Source organism: Pan paniscus, chromosome 10 (genome assembly GCF_029289425.2).
Source record: "Pan paniscus chromosome 10, NHGRI_mPanPan1-v2.0_pri, whole genome shotgun sequence".
In the NCBI taxonomy this organism is placed as follows: domain Eukaryota; kingdom Metazoa; phylum Chordata; class Mammalia; order Primates; family Hominidae; genus Pan; species Pan paniscus.
Genome location: NC_073259.2, coordinates 131,674,825 through 131,695,865, shown reverse-complemented (window position 1 = coordinate 131,695,865; position 21,041 = coordinate 131,674,825). Strand labels below are relative to the sequence as shown.

Here is a 21,041-nt window from a genome sequence, read left to right as displayed (position 1 = left end):
ACATTTACACACTTAAGACCCAGGCAATCAGGACACCATTTATTCAACAGGAGGCATAAAAACTATAATTCTCTTTCCCGGAATATGACTTAATCCCTCTGTTTTTCAGCTATTCACCAATAAAACAATACTGTGACTATTAACACAGAAAAACCCCAGCACATTAGCCACCTCTGCAGGGCATCAAAGGATAACTGAAGCCCAGGGCCAAGCACATTCAGGAGGTCAAATGCCTGAAGATACTGAGGAATGGTTTTGAAAATCAGAAGTCAAGAAGACTTCAGTATCTTTATGTTTAAAAATAACTATAAAATAGCCTCAGAAAAAAGAGCTTATATATATATATAATATGTACATATGTCTATATGTGACCCATCATGATAAATACTGACATCTACTATTTACACTCAAATAATTTTACATTTTCTTCTGTTAGACTACTTCAAGACTGGAATTGTTTTGTTTTGTTGTTTTTAATGAGAGGGTCTCGCTGTGTTCCCAGGCTGGTCTTGAACTCCTGGGCTCAAGTGATCCTCCTGCCTCAGCCTCCCAAAGTGCTGGGATTATAGGCAGGAGCCACCGCACCCGGCCAAGACTGGAATGTTTTTAGTAAAATATTCCGAAGTATGAAATCCTTCATTTCTCCCTCATCTGAAAGGACAGCTTTCAGAGACATCATTCTTTTCAGATGTCTCCTGAAGTTGTGATTTTCATTAAAAGCAAACTGGAGCCATCCACCAAGTTAGGGAACAGCTATGTCCTTGTGGGTTCATCTGTGGCACTGGAATCAGCAGTCATCTTCCAAATCTGAGATCCCTAAATCCACTGTCTTGATTGTTCTTTTGCCAGTTGTCAACAAGCCCTTCTCAAATTCTTCTTCAGTTATTTTGCCTTTCTTAAGTTTTTTCAAGAGTCTTGTGTCATTAAGAAGTTCTTCCATGTCCTCATCTTCAATATCAGAACCCTAAGTGCAGAAGAAACCAATAAACTACTAAATTTTTCAGCAATAGTGTTCTAGTGAAACCAGCAGTTTTAACTCAAGAACTATAAGCTCTCAGATTGGCTTCTGCAAATAGAGCAAATTCCCCACCCTAGTCGCCAACGTAACAGAAATCTGACAGCCCCACACAATTCCTATTTAAAGAACTACTACAATAAATTTGTTCAAGATTCTAAGTTAATGTAAGTAAAAGTAAACTTTACCTCTTCCCTTTTCCTTTTCTCATTCATTTTTTTCTTCTTTTCTTTTTTGGCTTTCTGCTTTGACCAAGCTTTATTTTTTATGAATTTTCTTCTCCCTTCATTTTCTGTTTTCTCTCTTCTTTGTTGCTCCAGGAGTTTCTGCCTCTGCTTTTCTCTGATTTTATCTTTAAATGGAATCGTGTCGGTATTAACGTCCACGGGCACAAAATCTGGAAACTGCTTTCCTCTCAATTCTGGCATCTTGGGCATCCTCAGCAGGGCAAAACCTCGAGCAAGGCTGGCAAAATCAAGATCTGATTCAATCAGAAGATCAGAGTTAGCGCACTCAACAGGATTAGAACAATCAGTAATGGCTTACAATATAATTTTTTTCTAACCAAAGGGTTTAATGCGTTCATTTTAATTAGAATGAAAATAATTGAGGCCGGGTGCAGTGGCTCACGCCTGTAATCCCAGCACTTTGCAAGGCCGAGGTGGGCGGATCACGAGGTCAGGAGATCGAGACCATCCTGGCTAACACGGTGAAACCCTGTCTCTACTAAGAAATACAAAAAATTAGCTGGGCGTGGTGGCGGGCGCCTGTAGTCCCAGCTACTCGGGAGGCTGAGACAGGAGAATGGCATGAACCTGGGAGGCAGAGCTTACAGTGAGCCGAGATCGCGCCACTGCGCTCCAGCCTGGGCGACAAAGCGAGACTCTGTCTCAAAAATAAAAAAAATTACATTTTTACAAAGTTAAATGGAATACTCAGCAGCCAGTGGCCAGTTTATTCTGTGTCTACTCAAAACCTGGGAACACTTCCTTTTATGAGACAAAGCAATCTCATACTTGTAAGACCACCACATAGTTAAGATGGAGACATTATCACATGAAGAAGTCCAACTTACCCTTTAATCTGAAAATCAGGTTGCATTCATGCTTTGCATAAGCTTGGACATATGACACAAAGGCTTTCATGCCCTTTTCAAACACAGCTCTGTCAGCCAGGGCCATGGACTTGAGTTTTGGCAGAAGGTCCGCTGTGTTTCTCTGGGGCTTCATCTCCTGCAGGGGGCACTACACACACACACATACCACATTCTCACCTTCCCTGGCTGGCATCATATCCCCAGGGCTCCCCATCACAACCAAGAAAAACAAAAGCGAAACAATTCCTTTTCAACTGTTGAGGTCTGAAGCCCAACTCCAACCCAAATATTTCACATGCTCTGAAAAGTATGTTAAATTTTTAAAAGAAAATTTAAAAATCAGATTTCACATGACAATCCTAATCTGGTAGCAAAGTATGGCAACACTGGGTCTCTATTCACAAGAAGTAACCCTTGCCTGGGTCCCAGCAGGGCATGCTACCGCACAGGAGACTTGGTCACTCCATGACCGAGGTGCCTCCACAGCCTTAAAGCCCACCAGGGTGGCCGGGCACGGTGGCTCACGCCTGTCATCCCAGCACTTTGGGAGGCCGAGGTGGGCGGATCACCTGAGGTCGGGAGTTCAAGACCAGCCTGACCAACATGGAGAAACCCCGTCTCTACTAAAAATACAAAATTAGCTGGGGTGGCGCATGCCTGTAATCCCAGCTACTTGGGAGGCTGAGGCAGGAGAATCCATTGAACCCAGAAGGCGGAGGTTGTGGTGAACCGAGATAGTGCCATTGCACTCCAGCCTGGGCAACAAGAGTGAAACTCCGACTCAAAAAAAAAAAAAAAACCCACCAGGGCCCCCCACTGCCACCACCAGCCCAGCCCCAGTGAGTTTGCAATTCGTAATTTCAATTGCTGACCACATGCTGGAAAACCTTTCCAGCTACCCCGTCACTAGGCATTCTATCTGAAAACGGATGGCAGCTTACTTTTTGGTTAATTGCAAGGAAATTGATGTATGACTCTTCCATGGGCAGGAGGAACACCAGAGCGCTGCCCCCGTGGCCAATGCGAGCTGTGCGACCGCAGCGATGCACGAAGGCACTGTGAGAACACAGGGTGGAAATGGGTACCCAGGTGATGACAGCTGAACAGAGCTCAGGCTCCAGCCACATGGCTGCTGCAGCTAAAATGCTCTGGGGAGCCTCTAGCCTCCACAGCTCAGTGTGGACTCGGCCACTTACTAGTGTGAGAAATAGAACTGGCAATTAAACCAACACTGCAAACAGATACGATTCTGTAAGAAACATTTAATGTGAACTCTTAAGTAAAACTTGTATCTTTCTCTCTCCTCATACAGGTGGGACATAGTCCCCAGTGGAAAATCTGGGAAACAATGAAAAATACAAAGAATAAAATGAAAATGACCAATAACCTCAGGAGTAATCATCAACACTTGGGGGTTTATAGGCATTTTCCTATGCGTGGAAGCATGTATTAGGAATATATGCTGACTTTGGAGAAAGTAATTGTAATTTTCACATGTGGTGTTATGTACTGCTTTTTTCATTTAGACATTCTATTGTGTGTTTCTGCAAGAACTGATAATATTTGAAAGTACTTTTAATTGCTGCCAATACAGTATCACGATTTCACCATGAATGGGTTATTCATCCATTTGCCTATTTTTGCTACTTAAAACAACGGGTTTTTGTTTTGAGACAGAGTCTCACACTGTTGCCCAGGCTGGAGTGAAGTGGCACAATCCATTGCCACCTCTGCCTCCTGCGCTCAAGCGATTCTCCTGCCTCAGCCTCTCAAGTAGCTGGGACTACAGGAACACACGCCTGGCTAATCTGTATATATTTTTTTGTAGAGACAGGGTTTTGTCCTGTTGCCCAAGCTGGTGAATTCCTGGGCTCAAACGATTCACCTGCCTCGGCCTCCCCAAAGTGCTGGAATTACAGGCGTGAGCCACCGCACCCAGCCTCAAATAATGTTGTTGTTTTTTGTTTTCTCTCATTGTCTGAAATTTCTATAACCTTGCTCTACATGGAGCAGGGCAAGGCCTCAAACCATTTCAAAACTGTTCTGGCAAGCCCTGTAGGAATCCACGGGGTCACTGCAGACCCAAGCACGCTGGAGGCTTGCTATAAAATGTTTCAGTGAACATCATTATCTGTTTATCTTCTTCAGGATTCCTCCTTTATTAGGCTAAATTCCTCAACAGAGAGTGGGTGGCAGCCTCGTACCTTACCTTGCATTGCTGGGAGGGTCATACTGCAAAACCCAGTTGACTTCAGGAATATCAATTCCCCGGGCCATCACATCAGTGCACACTAAAATCCCACTAGGAAATGAGAAAACAGCATTCTGAGTAAGGAGGCCACCATCTTCATCACCATCAAACAGCCTACTGATCTCGATGACAGTGACACACAGGTGCTGGAGCTTCTCACAGAAACAAATGTTTAAGGTAATATTTTGACTTTTTCTTCTTTCTACAAATCTCTAGGACTTCATAAATTCCAATAAAAATTGGAGGGAGGTGAGAGACAGCAAAGGGATTTTAAAAATTACAGCACTGCCATTTGAAAACCAAAACTGTATGGGTCTAATCCTTTGTAGCCATCTGAAAAACAAGGGACAATTCACTCCATAACTGAGGCCTAGCAGTCAGGTATATCACTTTGTCCAAAAGAAGACTTTTAATATAGCCAGATGTTCAATGATTAAGAAAAACAGAAAACTATTATTTGTCAGCACAAGCAGATACAAGTTATGGTCATTGGTAGACACAAGTTGCCTGCTGTATAGTCACAAGCCTAATAAGCCACAGACAGTTTTTTGTTTTTTTGTTTGTTTGTTTGTTTGTTTGTTTTTGAGATGGAGTCTCACTCTGTCACCCAGGCTGGAGTGCACTGGCGCAGTCTCGGCTCACTGCAAGCTCCGCCTCCTGGGTTCACACCATTCTCCTGCCTCAGCCTCCGGAGTAGCTGGGACTACAGACGCCAGCCACCATGCCCGACTAATTTTTTGTTTTTAGTAGAGACAGGGTTTCACCACGTTAGCCAGGATGGTCTTGATCTCCTGACCTCGTGATCCACCCGCCTCGGCCTCCCAAAGTGCTGTGATTACAGGCGTGAGCCACCGTGTCCGGCCTTAAGCCACAGACAGTTTCTACCCAGACAGGACAAATGGATTTGCTCCTTGCTGCTTGACAGTCATCACAACCTTTCCCTGGACCGGGGAACAGGGCAATCTGGGAGTGAAGACAATACACAGGACTCCTGTGTCACGGAGCCTGCTGTCTAGCACAGAAGTTCAGTAACTAGGGAAATGACATAGCAAAAGGCAAAGCAATTGGAACAGGGCAATGGAGGCTCAGGGTGTTTACAGAGATGTGATAACCAGATTAGAGAGGGAAGAGGGTTCCAGGCAGGAAAAACAACACATGCGGACAGCACAGGCTACTAGAGAATGGGGCGTTTGGGGACCTGAAAGAGCAGTGTGGCAGGAGAGCTGCTACCTTCAATGAAGCCCACCCACCTTTGCAATTTGCGGAACTCCATGAAGATCTTATTGCGTTTATATTTCATCTTTCCATGAATGCACATAATCTTCACGCCCTTCACCAGCACTTCCAGAGCCTTCCCATAGTATTCCACACAGGCACAGGTGCTGCAAGAGGGACAGAGGGCTTAGAGTCACTTTGGTCCTTCTACAACCGGGAGAGGGGAACAGTGAGCAATAGCTGCAGCAGACGCAACCTAACTACGAGCCCTCCCTAGGGGAATGACAAGGAAAATGGCAGTGGAAATCATCCACAACTGAGTTCTCAATCTGTAATCCTCTCAGCCAATGAAAGGCCAATCTTTTGACAAAATCCCTTAAACAGGAATTAAAACCCCCAAGGACGTATTCTACTGTCTAAAGATGTTCTCACGGGAAATCTCCCTGACCCCGAGAAAGGAATTAAAGTGAAACAGTCATTCAGAACAAAAGCAATGACATCTTAGCCACAAATAGTGTTACAAGATTTAAAAACATTTCTGCTTTTCATTTAGGGAACTGCTTCTTTCCCAATTAGCAGGATTCCCAAGGGCTCAGCAAATAACCCAAGCTAGGCCAGTCAGATCCCTTCTCCCAGATATTTGGGACTTGGAGCTGAGTCATCCAAAGACAAAAAGGGGGTTGGCAGTCATCCCAATAAAGATATGCCCTAAAGAGATGGCCCATGAACTCCTGCCAGGGAGCCTCCTTCCCTGGGAGCTGGACACTCAACATTCTCTGAATCTGTGAGCTCCTTACCCGGCACCCTTCTAATAAAGTTCACCCTGGACCCTTTTCCTTAACCGGAAGCATTCCCAAGTGACTTCCCATCCTTTTGCAGATGAGGGAACTGAAACTTACCAGAGACACAGAGTAAGTGGCAGAACCAGAACCCAGGTCTAATGCTCCTCCCACTAGACCAGACTACTGCACTACTGCATTCCAGTTTGGGCTAACTCTTGTCTACTTCAGTCCCTCCACCTGTGCTGTGACCGCTCTTTTCCACCTTGAGTCACACAGTATGTAATGAAGTGGTGTTTCACACACTAAGCCTCACAACCCACAGACCTGGTGGGTTCTGAAATCAATTTAGTGGGTCTCGACCAGCATTTTTAAAAAATTAACAGCTGGAGTAGAACAGAATAGAAAACATCCTACCTAGCAGGGTGCAGTTTCATGAAAACCTTTGTTTTATTGTCTTGTTTGGGTGTGTACCAAATTGTACTTCTTACTGTGGGTCATGGTCAATATTGCATTTTATTTGTAGGATAACAGATAGAAAAGAAATTATAAATATAAATACATAAATAAATATAAAATTATTTTTTATGTACTACTAAAGATCAACACATTTATCTCTGGAGAAAAGGGGAAAAGAACCAACCAGTCCAAAGAACATATGCATCTGTCCCTACGCTGCCTTCTGACCACAGGACAAAACCCCACTGTGGCGGACTCCATGGGTGGCTGATAAACACTATTCCCAACCACTTCTTGCTTCGCTGGCCACTACTACAGAGGCAGAAAAGCTGCACACTCATTTTCTCTGCTGCTCTTGAAGTGAGGGGCCACCACGTGACCCACTTTTGGCCCCTAAGATGAATTCACAGCTGAAGTCAACTAGGGCAGAGGGGTTTCTGAGGAAGCTCTTTGCTCTCCTGATTAAAAGGCATGGATATAGCTAACATTGCCATAAGCCCCCTCTGCCTTTCCCCCCTTATCTTTCTTCAGTGCAGACATGACAGGGTGTAATAGTGGTCATCCAGAATCCATGAGGTGACACATAGGAAGAGAAGACCAATCACATCAACATTGACCTTGACATGACTGACGCATGAAACCCATGTGAGAAACTGCCTGCCTTTGGACGACTTTTTACCGGAGAAAAATAAAGCCAACCTTGTTCGGACAACAAAAGTTGGGTTTTCAGTTATTTGCAGCCAAAAGCATTCCGGAGAGAACCATGCTAGATGGAATCCAAAACCCAAAGGCCGCATGCACCTGCACATTCTGGCTGAATCCCTGACGCCCCTACCACAGAGACCAGAGGAGTACCTGAAGAAGACCAGGTGTTTCTCCTGCTTATGATTGCGAAGAAAATGGACCAGCTGATTAAATTTCTCATCTGCCTTGCATACCTGCAAAATAAAAAGGGAAACTAATAAAAAACATATTTGGCAATAATAATCCCCATGGCTATTTTCAGTTTCAGCATTAAATTTTAAGGAATGTCATTTCCCCCATGGGTAGGACAGACTTTAGTCGGAATGGTAACTGGTCTACCTAGCTCAGAATAAATATCAACATGTGCTGCTGCCTGTAAAAGTTAATTTGTATGTCACAAAATCATATAGCTCAGAGAAACACAGTCATCCAACAGGCAACAGTTCCCAACTCCCAATCCCAATATACATGCCAGCCATTACACCATCTCCAGGGTAGATTTTTATTTATTTACCTTTTTTTTTCTTCTTTTTTTTTTCAAGAGACAGACTCTCAATATGTTGCCCAGACTGGTATCGAACTCCTGGCCTGGCATCCGGCAATCCTCCCACCTCAACTCTAAAGTGCTGGGATTACAGGCGTGAGCCACCTCGCCCAGCCGAAGGATAGATTTTTTTTTTTTTTAATGCAGATTCTTGGGTACGACATACAGATTCTGATTCAGTAGGTCTGAGATTGAACCTAAGAATCCCTATTATTTAAGAGTTCCCCCAGGAAATTCTGATGCCAAGTTCAGAAGTCACTGCTCTAAGGTGAATAATGATTTCCAGAAAGCAATGTACATCATTATTTAAAAGGCCTCCATGGACGCAGACCCCACTGCTTTTCTTCATAATGCAATCAAGTCCTCCATTCAAACTCCCAAATTAGAGACATTAAATTCACCTGAATGCATTCATCCTATTTTTACCAAAACCAAATCCCCAGTTTGGACTTTTTTCTCATGTACTCAGCCATCTCTAAATGCAAAACGAATGCAAAATAACAGAATGCAACAGTAGCCACAGTGTGTCCAAAGCTAACAGTAGTACAAGTATCCCTCATCCAAGGTCCTTAGGACCCGAAGTGTTTTTTGGCTTTTGAATTTTTTCAGATTTCGGAATAGCTGCACTATACTTACCAGCTGAGCATCCCTAATCTGGAAATCCGAAATCCAAAATGCTCCGAGTATTTCCTTTCAGCATCATGTTGGCACTCAAAAAAGCTTCAGATTTTGGAGGATTTTGGATTTTGGAATTTCAAGTTAGGAATGCTCAACCCACACTTATTGTGTACTAAGCACTATCATGAACATTTTTGCATGGATTAATTAATTAATCCTCCAGCAACCCTACGAAGCTGTATACTACTGTGGCCCCCATTTGACAAGTAAGGACCTCTAAGTTCATCGGTTAAATTTGGTAGGGGCCAAAGCCAAGATATGCACCAGGCAGTCCTGCTCTAGCGCCCATGCTCTCCACACTACCCTATGCAGAGTCCTTCCCTCTGCTTGGGAAGAGCTAGCCTCCTCCCTCACCCAGTCCAGCTTGTCAGAAACATCAATGGCAACTACAACTCCCACTTCTGATGAGCCTATCTGATTTTGACAACACTCTCCAGTTACACTAGGTGCAGTTTCTCATTTGCAAACTCATTCTACCTTTAATCTGCCTACAAATTGACACAAACCGGAGAGCAGCCTCGACAACCTCACAGTCTGCAGCAATAGGAACACTCTGGTTTCGAGACCAGCCTCCTTCATTTTGAACAGCAGACATGTTCAGGAGCTAGGGAACCCCTCCAGGCCTAACGAAAAATTTAACCTGAGAAAGCTTATTGCAAAAGAAAAAGAAAAGCCCCAGCCCCGGGCTGGTGGGCCAGTGTACCGTCAGCAGTGGCACTGGCCTGTGGGTGCCTCCTCGCCCTGATGGTGCTGCCTCCCCTGCAGCCTGTGCTCTCTACACTTGTGCCTCGTGGCCCATCCCAGCAATGGGACAGAACAGAACAGGGGTGAGGAGTGGCCTCATTACTAAACAATCAAGTTGCCAAAAGCCCATCTACTTCTTTGTGAAGAAACTACAGAAGCCAGCAGCCAGTATTTACTACTAGAAATTCAGCATATTTGGGCCAGGCATGATGGCTCATTCTTGTAATCCCAGCACTTTGGGAGGCTGAGGCAGGAGGATCATGAGGTCAGGAGTTCAAGACCAGCCTGTCCAATGTGGTGAAACCCCACCTCTACTAAAGATACAAAAAATTAGCTGGGCATGGTGGCACATGCCTGTAATCCCAGCTACTCGGGAGACTGAGGCAGAAGAATTGCTTGAACCAGGAGGCAGAGGTTGCAGTGAGCCGAGATCGTGCCATGGCACTCCAGCCTGGGTGACAGGGTAAGACCCCGTCTCAAAACAAAAAAAAACAAACAAAAAAAACGGCTGGGCGCGGTGGCTCACACCTGTAATCCCAGCACTTTGGGAGGCCGAGGCAGGTGGATCACCAGGTCAGGAGATGGAGACCATCCTGGCTAACAGGGCTAACAAAAAATTAGCCGGGCGTGGTGGTGGGTGCCTGTAGTCCCAGCTACTCGGGAGGCTGAGGCAGGAGAATGGCATGAACCCAGGAGGCAGAGCTTGCAGTGAGCTGAGATCGCGCCACTGCACTCCAGCCTGGGCGACAGAGCCAGACTCTGTCTCAAAAAAAAAAAAAAAAGAAAAAGAAACTCAGCATATTTGATGCAGGTCAAAAATACACAACATTTGCAGAGCAGAACATTTCCACCCCACAAAGTCTCCTTAGGAGTGAGTCTGTCATTTGATTTTCTGTGTTCCACCTGCACATCTAACTATGCCCTTCTCTGTGACACAGGCTGTTCTGACGGGCCCAGGAACTACAGAGCTTAGTCATGCCTGCACCCAGCACACCCCAAGCATGTAAAATAGAAACATTTGGTCACTTGAGGGTAGGAGGTTCAGAGACTCTGTCCTTAGAGACTGTGCTTAAAATACATTTATGTCCAATTTAACTTACTCATTCAATGAGTAGGACCACTCAGACCATTTGCCCTAGCTAGCTCTGTCCCCAAATGCATTTCATAGGTGCTACAGGGTCTCACATATTTATTCTACCAGTACAATTTCCATAAAATGAGCACTGGTCATTATCGCTGAGTAAGAAGCAAGCCCAGGTGCTTACCATGTAGTAGTTTTCCAGGCGGGAGGGGGTCTTCTGGGCACTGCTGGCTGCCACGCCCTTCTCCTTCACTGAGACCCGGACAGGGTTCCGGAGGCCCGCTCTCACCAGGTTCTCCACTTCCTGCGTCTGAGTGGCAGAGAAAAGGCCTGTTCTCCTCTGCTTTGGCAAAAACTCCAGAATGGTGTTGATGCTGATGAAAAGAGGGCTCACACTTAACCGCTCACTTGCCAGCAGAATCAACACACAGTGCTTCACGATACTAAACAGGTATTCAAAAAGACTGAAAGTGAAGCCATCAAAATATTTATAGCACATACACTGGGAGGTGAGATTATAGGTGATTCTTTGTTTCTTCTTTATACTTTCATTTTTCCAAGGTTCCTCAAATTTTAGCATACAATTATAATGATATGTGAATTATATCCTATAAAGCTGTTTATTAAAAAACAACAAAACTGCCAGGTGTGATGGCTCATGCTTGTAATCCCAGCACTTCGGGAGGCTGGGATGGGAAGATCTCTTGAGCCCAGGAGTTTGAGACCATAATGGGATCTTGTCTCTGCCAAAAATTAAAAAAAAAAAAGCATGATGGCATGCGCCTGTAGTCCCAGATGACTCAGGAGGCTGAGGTGGGAGGATCACTTAAGCCCAGGAAGTAAAGGTCGCAATGACCCGAAATCATGCCACTGCATTCTAGCCTGGATGACAGAGTGAGACCCTGTCTCAAAAAAAAAAAAAAAAAAAAAAAAAAAACTTGAAGGAAAGTGCATTTTAAGATCAAAGATAGAACGGGAATAAAAATCATGTGGTAGAATTTGAAAGCTCAAACTACTTAATGATTTGAAATTAAAATGTGGTTAATAAAAATACTTAGGCCAGGCATGGTGGCTGGCACCTGTAATCCTAGCACTTTGGGAACCCTAGGTAGGAGGATCACTTAAGCCCAGGAGTTTGAGAACAGACTGGGCAACATGGCAAAACCTCATCTGCAAAAAATAAAAAAACCATCCAGGCATGGTGATGTGCACCTGTAATCCCAGCTACCCGGGAGGCTGATGCAGGAGGATCACCTGAGCCCGAGAGGTTGAGGCTGCAGTGAACATAATCACACCACTGCACTCCAGCCTGGGTGACAGCACAAGACCCTGTCTCTAATAAACAAATAAATAAAAAATAAATAAAAATGAAAATAAAAAATAAAAATACCTAGTCATAAAGCGGTAAACTCCATTTTGCTCCCCTTTTGTATTAGTATCATCTGCCCACTCAAGCCAGTGAAGTCCAAAGTCCAGTACCTTGCCTCAAACCCCATGTCCAGAAGTCTGTCTGCCTCATCCAACACCAGGACATCCAGGGATCGCACACAGCTGGCCAGATCCAAGCCTTCGGCCTTCCTCCGGAACATGTCCTCCAAGCGGCCTGGAGTGGCCACAATGATGTTCCCACTTTGGAAAGAAAGTTAACATTTACCAAACTCTCTGGATCTTGGGAATGTGGTTGATGATTACCAAAATACCAAGTTTTATATCACCCCAAAGTCATTTAAGCCCTAGTGAAGAGAACGAAGAGCATGAGAGTGGAAGAGTGCTGCAGGGTAGAAAGACAGGGCTGTGGTGAGACGGGATCTGGGTTCTGGGCTATGACCCAGGCAAGGTTGGCAAACTCCAGCTCCCGGACCAAACCTGGGCTGCTGCCTGTCCTTGCCAAGTATTTTATTGGCAGACAACCACGCCCATTTATTCACATGTTGTCTATCGCTGCCTTCACACTACAACAGCAGTTGAGTAACTGCGATGGAGACCATATGGTTCACAAAGCCGAAAACATTTACCATCTGCTCCTTTACAAAAAAAGCTTACCAACCTCTGACCTACACAAGTTACTCAACCATTGTAGGTCCCAGGTAACTCACATGTAAAATGGAAATGTTGACAGAATTAGAGAATCCTATGTAAAGATCACAAACTGGCAGACTCAGGGCCAGATGTGGCTCCCTCAGACTGGCTCACCTACAAGATGTGTTTTTCAAATGTGGATTACACGCCAACAGTTAAAAAATCAGGAGATTACACACACAAATCTGGAATTCCATCTTCTTTTTAAAAAATTCAAAACCTGCCACTACTGAGCCGAGTCCTCCCAGGCAACTACCAGCTGGAGCTGAGTATTCAAGGCAGCTGCTGGCCAGTTCCTCACCATCCCCCAGCCCCGAGCTCAGCTATCCTGACCACTCATTTATCTTCCCGTCGTTCTCTTGACCTCTGTAAGAACCTGAGTTTGTGAAGTTCTCATCAGGGCCTTATGGGAAGGAGCCAGCAAAGCACAATGGGAAGCTGGCCTGGAGAAAACACCTTTTTGCAGGGGGAGGAGGCTGCTGAAAGGGGGACCCACAGTTAGGCTGAGATCACACATCGATTCTTAGGTTCAATGCCAAAAGCAAGCAAAGAAACAAGCAGACACGAGCAAACTCACCCTTGTTGCTTAAACTTCTCAACATCTTCTCCAGGATTCCTGCCTCCGATCCAAAGAATCTGGCTACAACAAGAAAACAGCCTTTGATTAAGTTCGACAAAACAGCCCATGGCTAACAGGGACACTGCATCCAATTCACCTGAACTCGGGGAAGTGCTTCGTGAAATGCGACAGGACCTCGTCTATTTGAATGGCCAGCTCTCGAGTGGGGGTGATGATTATGGCTCCAACCTACCCACATGGAAGGAAGGGACACAGTCAGCAGCACAAGGAACTCCCAGAGAGGAACTCATAGGCCCTCCGCCCTCCACCACACAAAGGAAAGTTCCAGAGAAACAGTAGTTCCCAGACTTTCTCAGCAGCATCTCTGAGCACATATCAACTACTTTGAATTACGGTTACTCGTCATCATACACTGCAGTTATGCTCTTTCAAGTCACGAAGAACAGTGAATTAGTGAACACTGAACCACTGCTCACAGGGGAAACACAGGGTTAGGTTCCTGCCAGTCTCTGGGCATGACATTTTTGTCAACCAATCAATACATAAACCTATTTTATGTCTGTTTGTGCTTAAAAGACTCTATTTAACATATACTATTGATTCATTCTCATTGAACTCGTGGCCAACAGCACATTAACTCATGCCTTAGCTTGTGCTTCTCTAGCGCGGGGATTTTCTCTGCACGTCATAACCTTCTTGCACCCAGGAACACTAGACTGCACTACATCACGGGGCCATTTCAAAAACCACAATCACCAACATAAAGCACAAAAATGTGCAAAATGGCCGGGCGCGGTAGCTCACACCTGTAATCCCAGCACTTTGGGAGGCCGAGGTGGAAGGATCACTTGAGCCCAGGAGTTTAAGACCAGCCTGGGTAACATGTCAAAAAATACAAAAAATGACCTAGATATGATGGTCCACACCTGTAGTCCCAGCTACTTGGAAGGCTGAGGCAGGAGGACAGCTTAAGCCTGGGAGGTGGAGGTTGCAGTGAGATGAGATCACACCACTGCACTCCAGCCTGGGTGACAGAGCAAAACCCTGTCTCAGGGAAAAAAGAAAAAAAAAAAAAAGGTAAAAAACATGGCACTAAATAGATGACAAAAAGGACACTGTTTACACCTGAGCAGTGAAACCAAAGGCAGCTCTGCCCACGCCCATGACCACAGAAGCACCGAGGATCCACTGGGGCGTTCTAAATTTTAACGAGCAGGCAAATTCACAAATACAGAATCCACAAATAATGAGGATTAACTGTCTTTTTTTTTCAAGTTTCATTCATTCATTATTTGTAGAGATGAAGTCTCACTGTGTTGCCCAGGCTGGTCTCAAACTCCTGGACTCCAGTGATCCTCCAGACTCAGCCTCCCAAAGTGCTGGGATTACAGGCATGAGCCACGGCTTCTGGCCTATTTTTTCACGTTTGTAGCCAGCTTCTTAATCCAGTGTGAACTCTCTGATGACTAGGTGAAAATAAATCACTTTTGTTGTCCTCACCTGACTCTTTTTTAACTTCTCTTCTCTTCTCAGAAGAATTTCCAGGATGGGGATGACAAAAGCGAGTGTTTTGCCACTACCTGTGACCTGCAAACAGAGAGTTTTGGTTTCCCTTTCTTCCTCAGAGTTCATCTGAGGGAGAACACGAGGACAGGCTGCACATACCCGAGGCACTCACCGCTTCTGCAGCGACATCTTTGTTTCGCATGAACAGAGGGATGGTTGCGGACTAAAGAGAGAGATTGCAAAGCACCGGTTAAAGGATGCCATCAATTCACAGGTGAGACCCGAAGCCCTAGGAACATAATGGGCAGCTAAGGTCACAGTGGGTCCCACCACAAAAGGGGCTCTGAGTAACCAAGTCACCATAGAGAAGTTGAATCAAACGTGGCAACTGTGTCTACGTCGACGGCGTGTGGGGACAGTGAGCTGAGCTGGGAGGTGGGAGTCCTGAATTCTAGCCCTGTCGCTCCTACTTTCCTCTCTGAACCAGGAAGGGGTTGAAGACATTGGGTTTTAGGGTCCCTTCCAGCTCTAGTATCACAGAATCATGATTCAAATAAACCCTCTCATTTTAAGCACTGTAGAGGTTGCCAGACTTTACAAGAAACCTGGTTTTAGCAATCAAAAAAGCTAAACCTCAATTAGATTCAGGCCTTGGCCTCGAGGCTGCTCCCTCCAGGATTCAGCCCTGGTCCCCAGGGCCTGAGCTCACTTAAATCACAGCAGATGTAATATTATTCCAACTGCCTCTACACAGTGATTTCTATCCCCCTGCTCAACCCGAGGGAACATTTGGCAATGTAAGGAGACATTTTTGGTTGTCAAAACCCAGGGTGGGCCAGGCGTGGTGGCTCACATCTATAATCACAGCACTTTGGGAGGCCCAGGTGGGTAGATCCCTTAAGGCCAGGAGTTCCAGACCAGCCAGGCAACACAGGGAGACTCTGTCTCTACAAAGAAAATTTTTTTAATTATGTGGGTGTGGTGGTGCATGCCTGCAGTCCCAGCTACTCAGGAGGCTAAGGTAAGAGGATCACCTAGGCCCAGGGACGTCGAGGCTACTGTGAGCTGTGACTGTGCCACTGCACTCCAGCCCGGGTAACAGAGCAAAACCCTGCCTCAAAAAATAAATAAATAAATAAAATACAACCAGGGTTGGGAGGTGATGTCCTCTGATGGACAGATTCCAGTGATGTTGTTAAACATCCTACAATGCCCAGGACAGCCCCATAACAAAAAATTTTCCAGCACAAAATGTCAATAGTGCCAACAGTGAGGACCCTGCTTCAGGCCATTGCTGTCCAATAGAAATAAACTGTGAACCACATAAACAATTTTAAATTTTCTAATAGCCATAGTAAGAAAAGTAAAAAGAAATGGGTGAAATAAATTTTAATATTTTATTTAACCCAATATATCAAAAATATTGTCCCTCCACATTTAATCAATATTTAAAAATCAGCATTTTCCATTCTTTTTTCATACTAGGTCTTCAAAATCTAGTGTGTTATTTGATACTCAGAGTACACTTTGATTTGGACAAAGTGTATTTCAAGCACTTGATAGCCATGTCTGATGACTGTGTAGTGGATGACAGGTCTAGACAATGAGCTCTGAGGCCAGAGATGGGGTCTTGCTCGCACTACATTCCCTAGGCAGGGCACATAGCACTCCCAGTTTTCATCTCCAGCCCTGCCTGCTGGAAATAGATTCTCCACATTCCCAGGAATCTTATGGGCATCTCAAACTCAAGACTTCATTTATTTAAAAAAAATTTTTGTGATGACAGGGCCTCCCTATGTTGCCCAGGCTGGTCTTGAACTCCTGATCTCAAGTGATCCTCCCACCTTGGTCTCCAAAAGTGCTAGGATTACAGGCGTGAGCCACCGTGCCCGGCCATTATTTATTTTAATTTCGAAGATGCGGGTCTCACTATGTTGCTCAGGCTGGTCTTGAACTCCTGGGCTCAAGGGATCCTCCCACCTCAGCCTTCCAAACAAATGGTACTACAGGCGGGTGCCACTGTACCCAGCTCAGTGTTTAAAAACAGGACTCTTGTGGTCAGGTGCAGTGGCTCACTCCTGTAATCCCAGCACTTTGGGAGGCCAAGGCGGGCGTACCTGAGGTCAGGAGTTCGAGACCAGCCTGACCAACATGGCGAAATCCCGTCTCTACTAAAAATATAAAAATTAGCCAGGCGTGGTGGTGCATGCCTGTAACCCCAGCCACTTGGAAGGCTGAGATGGGAGAATCGCTTGAACCCGGGAGGCAGAAGTTGCAGTGAGCCGAGATCGTGTCATTGCACTCCAACCTGGGCAACAGAGAAAGATTCCGTCTCAAAAAAGTTAAAAACAAACAAACAAAACAAAAAAAAGAACTCTTGACTTTCCCTCTGAAACCTGATATGCACGCCAGTCATTCTTGGGAAATGGTAACACCATTCACTCAGCTACTAATAAAAATCAGCCGGGTGCGGTAGCTCAGCCTGTAATCCCAGCACTTTGGGAGGCCAAGGCGGGTGGATCAGGAGGTCAGGAGTTCAAGACCAACCTGGCCGAGATGGTGAAACCCCGTATCTACTAAAAATACAAAAAATTAGCCGGGCATGGTGGCAGGCACCTGTAATCTCAGCTACTTGGGAGGTTCAGGCAGAGAACTGCTTGAACCCGGGAGGCGGAGGTTGCAGTGAGCCAAGATCGCACCATTGCACTCCAGCCTGGGCAACAGAGCGAGACTCCATCTCAAAAAATAAAAAATAAAAATAAAAATAAAAACCTCAGGTCCCTGTAGAGTCTTCTCTTTCCTAACCTCCACTTCCAGTCCCTTAGCAACCTTAAAGCTATCCCAAATGTGACTTCTCAGTATCCACTGGTTCCACCCTACTCCAAGTCACCATCATCTCTTACCTGACAATGGCCTCCTAAGCGACCTGCCTGCTTCATCTCTTATGCCTGGAAAGGCCACTCTCTACAGAGAAATCACAGCCCTTCCCTTCCTAAACAACCTCCCAGATAAGATGGCTTCCCACTACATTTAGAATGAAATCCAAGCGCCTACAAGACCCTGCACAATCCATCTCTTACACTACTCTTGATGTTCAGCCACAAAGGCCTCCTTTCTGCTGCTCAAACCATTTGCAGCCTGCCCCAGGGCATTTATGTGCACTGGTATTTCTCTCCAGTGGAATAATCTCCCCCTAGTCACCACAGAGCCAGCTCCTTCTCAATCACTGAGGTCTCAGCTCAATGCACCTCCTCAGAGAGGCCTTCCTTAACACCCTATCTCACCTCCTCTACAGTCCTCGCGCGACACTGTCTATCACAACCGTCTTAGTTCTTTCATAACACTTACCAGCAGCTGAAATTATCCTTTCTCTAGCTCTTGCACTAGAAAGTAAGGCTATGAGCAGATGCCAATACTGCAAACTCCCCAGAGCCTAGAAGAGTTCCTGACACATAGCAGGTCCTCAAGAAATATTCTTGAAGAGATGCAGAACAACGGTAACCCTTACTGAGCTCCCATAGTGTGCCGACTGGTTTATTTAGTCCCCACAGCAACCCCATAAGGAGGGTGTTATTTTTTCGTCATTTCACAGAGAAGGAAAATGAAGCACGGAGAGGTTAAGCCATTTGCCCGAGGTCTCACAGCTACAGCGAGCAGGGCCAGGATGAGAACCAGGCTTGAGACCACAGCACCGGAGGGCGGAGTGGGTCGCGGCCCCTCTGCCGGCTCGCTGGCCGGGCAGCTCCGCATTCCGCCAGTCTGGGCAGCCTGGAGACGAGGCAAGAGCCCCAGCTGGAGGGATGAGCGCCCCAGGGCTCAGATCTGTCCGATCACCTCCGGTGGGTCCGATGCAGCGGGTGCCTGCCCCTCTCCCAGCCTCCCTCCCCCGCCCCAGGGAACCGATACCTGCACCGGCGTCATGTACGGGAAGCCCAGCTCCCGCAGCGCGCCCAGCACCTGCGGGTGCAGCGGCACAGGCAGCGATTCCCAGCAGCCCTCTGTCACATGCTCCATGGCGCGCTCCTTCGCCGCCTCGGTCGCCGCTGCTCGAACGCGCCTTGTGCACCCCCAACGAGCACTTCCGCTTCCGGCAGCTCCGGCGGACGGCCGGGAACTTCGCTGGAGCAGCAGAGTTCCGGAGCGCGGCGAAGGCTCCCACGCCGCGGGAGGGAGGAAAGGCGCCCGCGGGACGGTGGAGGCAGGCGGCAGGGCAGGCCTGGGGAGTTACACCCGCTCCGCACAGCGCCCTGGGCTCCGGGCGCCTCTCCGCACCGGGCAGGAGTTTTGGCGGGAGGGATTCTGGCCCGGCCTTCCCACTTTCTCTGCCCCTCGGAGGCAGGTGGCAGCACAGGACCGCGTCCAGGCCGAAGGACAGCGGGGCTGGCTACCGTGGGCAGAGAAACGTGTCGGGGACCCGGGTTAGCAGCCCTGCAAAACAGGCACCCGCTGATGGCCGGTACGTCCTGAATGTTGGGGTCCGATGGCCGGTACGTCCTGAATGTTGGTTTACTTTCCCGGAAGTTAGGGTCAGAGTCCTAACTAAGAACACTGTCCCATTCCTCTGTTCACTGTTTGCCTGGGCCATTCATGTCCACGTACAACTTCACTCAGAAAGCTGTTTTTGTTTGTTTGTTTGTTTGTTTGTTTTTGAGACGGAGTCTCGCTCTGTTGCCCAGGCTGGAGGCTGGGCGCGATCTCGGTTCACTGCAAGCTCCGCCTCCCGGGTTCACGCCATTTTCCTGCCTCAGCCTCCCGAGTAGCTGGGACTACAGGCGCCCACCACCACGCCCGGCTAATTTTTTGTATTTTTAGTAGAGATGGGGTTTCACCGTGTTAGCCAGGATGGTCTCGATTTCCTGACCTCGTGATCCGCCCGCCTCGGCCTCCCAAATTGCTGGGATTACAGGCGTGAGCCACCGCGCCCGGCCTTAACTCAGCAAACTTTTATTGACCACTCACTATGTGCCCTCTATGAGGGCCTATCTCCTCCACCTATGTGCATGGCTTGCTCCTGTTGAGGCTCTGAAAACGAAACCCCAAAGTGAAGGCCCCAGAGGCAGCCTCAGAAGCAAGTTTCTCTCTGACCTTCTGCTCCCTCTCTGATCTCTGATTCTCTGAGGCTAGCCATAGAAACTCAAGAATCCCTCTTGCCCATGACGGAGCATAGAAACGGGAATCCCTTTTCTCCACAGTCAGCCATAAAACCTAAAAATATTACTCTCTCTCCACCTTTCTGTGAAAAAACTGGCCATAAAGAAATTATTGGCCTGGCACGGTGGCTCACGCCTGTAATCCCAGCACTTTGGGAGGCCAAAGCGGGCAGATCTCAAGGTCAGGAGTTCGAGACCAGCCTGGCCAATATGGTGAAACCCCGTCTCTACTAAAAATACAGAAATTAGCCGGGCGTGGTGGCGCATGCCTGTAGTCCCAGCTACTCAGGAGCCTGAGGCAGAAGAATCGCTTGAACCAGGGAGGTGGAGGTTGCGCCACTGCACTCCAGCATGGGTGACAAAGCGAGACTCAGTCTCAAAAAAAAAAAAGAAAAAGAAAAAGAAATTATCTGGGCTAGGTGCGGTGGCTCATGCCTGTAATCCCAGCACTTTGGGAGGCCGAGGCAGGCGGATCACCTAAGGTCAGGAGTTTGAGACCAGCCTGGCCAACGTGGTGAAACCCTGTCTACTAAAAATACAAAAAATTAGCCAGGTGTCGTGGCAGGTGCCTGCAGCTACTCCGGAGGCTGAGCTACAAGCATCGCTTGAACCTGAGAAGTGGAGGCTGCAGTAATCCTAGATCGCACCACTGCATTCCAGCCTGGGCGACAGAGTGAGACTCAGTCTCAAAAAACAAACAAACAAACAAAAAAAGGCCAGACATGGTGGCTCACGCCTGTAATCCTAGCACTTTTGGAGGCCAAGGCGGGCAGATTGCCTGAGCTCAGGAGTTCGAGACCAGACGGTGAAATCCCGTCTCTACTAAAAATACAAAAAAAATTAGCCAGATGTGGCAGCGTGTGCCTGTATTCCCAGCTACTTGGGAGGCTGAGGCAGGAGAATTGCTTGAACCCGGGAGGCGGAGGCTGCAGTGAGCCAAGATCGCGCCACCGCACTCCAGCCTGGGTGACAAAGAAAGACTGTCTCAAAAAAAAAAAAAAAAAAAGTATCTGACCTCCTTTGTTTTGCTTGTAGGTTGTAAGACCCCATTCCAGGAAGGGTTCTTTCCCCTACCCAGAAGGAAAGAATCCAGACAGGCCTCGCTGGGCTTCCCCACTCA

At 46.9% G+C, this 21,041-nt stretch overlaps 1 protein-coding gene and 1 non-coding gene across 5 annotated transcripts; both read right to left on the bottom strand.

Moving 5' to 3' along the window:
• Window positions 1–26: 26 nt before the first annotated feature.
• On the bottom strand, window positions 27–20,067 carry DDX55 (DEAD-box helicase 55). 4 transcript variants are annotated; one of them, XM_003812093.5, is made up of 14 exons: window positions 18,678–20,067; window positions 14,944–14,994; window positions 14,766–14,852; window positions 13,402–13,493; window positions 13,263–13,325; window positions 12,086–12,235; window positions 10,791–10,980; window positions 7,671–7,753; window positions 5,613–5,744; window positions 4,321–4,413; window positions 3,053–3,167; window positions 2,091–2,259; window positions 1,204–1,496; window positions 27–964 (listed from the first exon to the last, which is right to left on the bottom strand). In XM_003812093.5, exons 1-14 carry the CDS (start codon window positions 18,783–18,785, stop codon window positions 788–790), a joined length of 1,803 nt encoding a protein of 600 aa, XP_003812141.1. In that variant the 5' UTR covers window positions 18,786–20,067; the 3' UTR covers window positions 27–787. The 4 variants fall into 4 exon arrangements, with proteins under 4 accessions (XP_003812141.1, XP_008962734.1, XP_014202835.1 ...); XM_014347349.4 differs by lacking the exon at window positions 27–964 and having other exon boundaries at window positions 1,304–1,480; window positions 18,678–18,848; XM_008964486.4 differs by lacking the exons at window positions 2,091–2,259; window positions 3,053–3,167 and having other exon boundaries at window positions 1,204–1,480; window positions 18,678–18,841.
• Window positions 4,084–4,216, bottom strand: LOC112436803 (small nucleolar RNA SNORA9). Its single transcript, XR_003025494.1, has one exon. It is a non-coding gene; the product is annotated as a small nucleolar RNA SNORA9 (small nucleolar RNA).
• Window positions 20,068–21,041: the final 974 nt, after the last annotated feature.

Bases quoted from the DNA above. Each gene is read 5' to 3' on its own strand.
- DDX55 (XM_003812093.5), bottom strand. From the start codon at position 18,785: ATGGAGCATGTGACAGAGGGCTGCTGGGAATCGCTGCCTGTGCCGCTG. The intron at 14,995-18,677 runs GTATCGGTTCCC...CTCTCTCTTTAG, and splicing joins CGTACATGACGCCGGTGCAG to TCCGCAACCATCCCTCTGTT. The intron at 10,981-12,085 runs GTACTGGACTTT...TCTTTTCATCAG, and splicing joins GACATGGGGTTTGAGGCAAG to CATCAACACCATTCTGGAGT.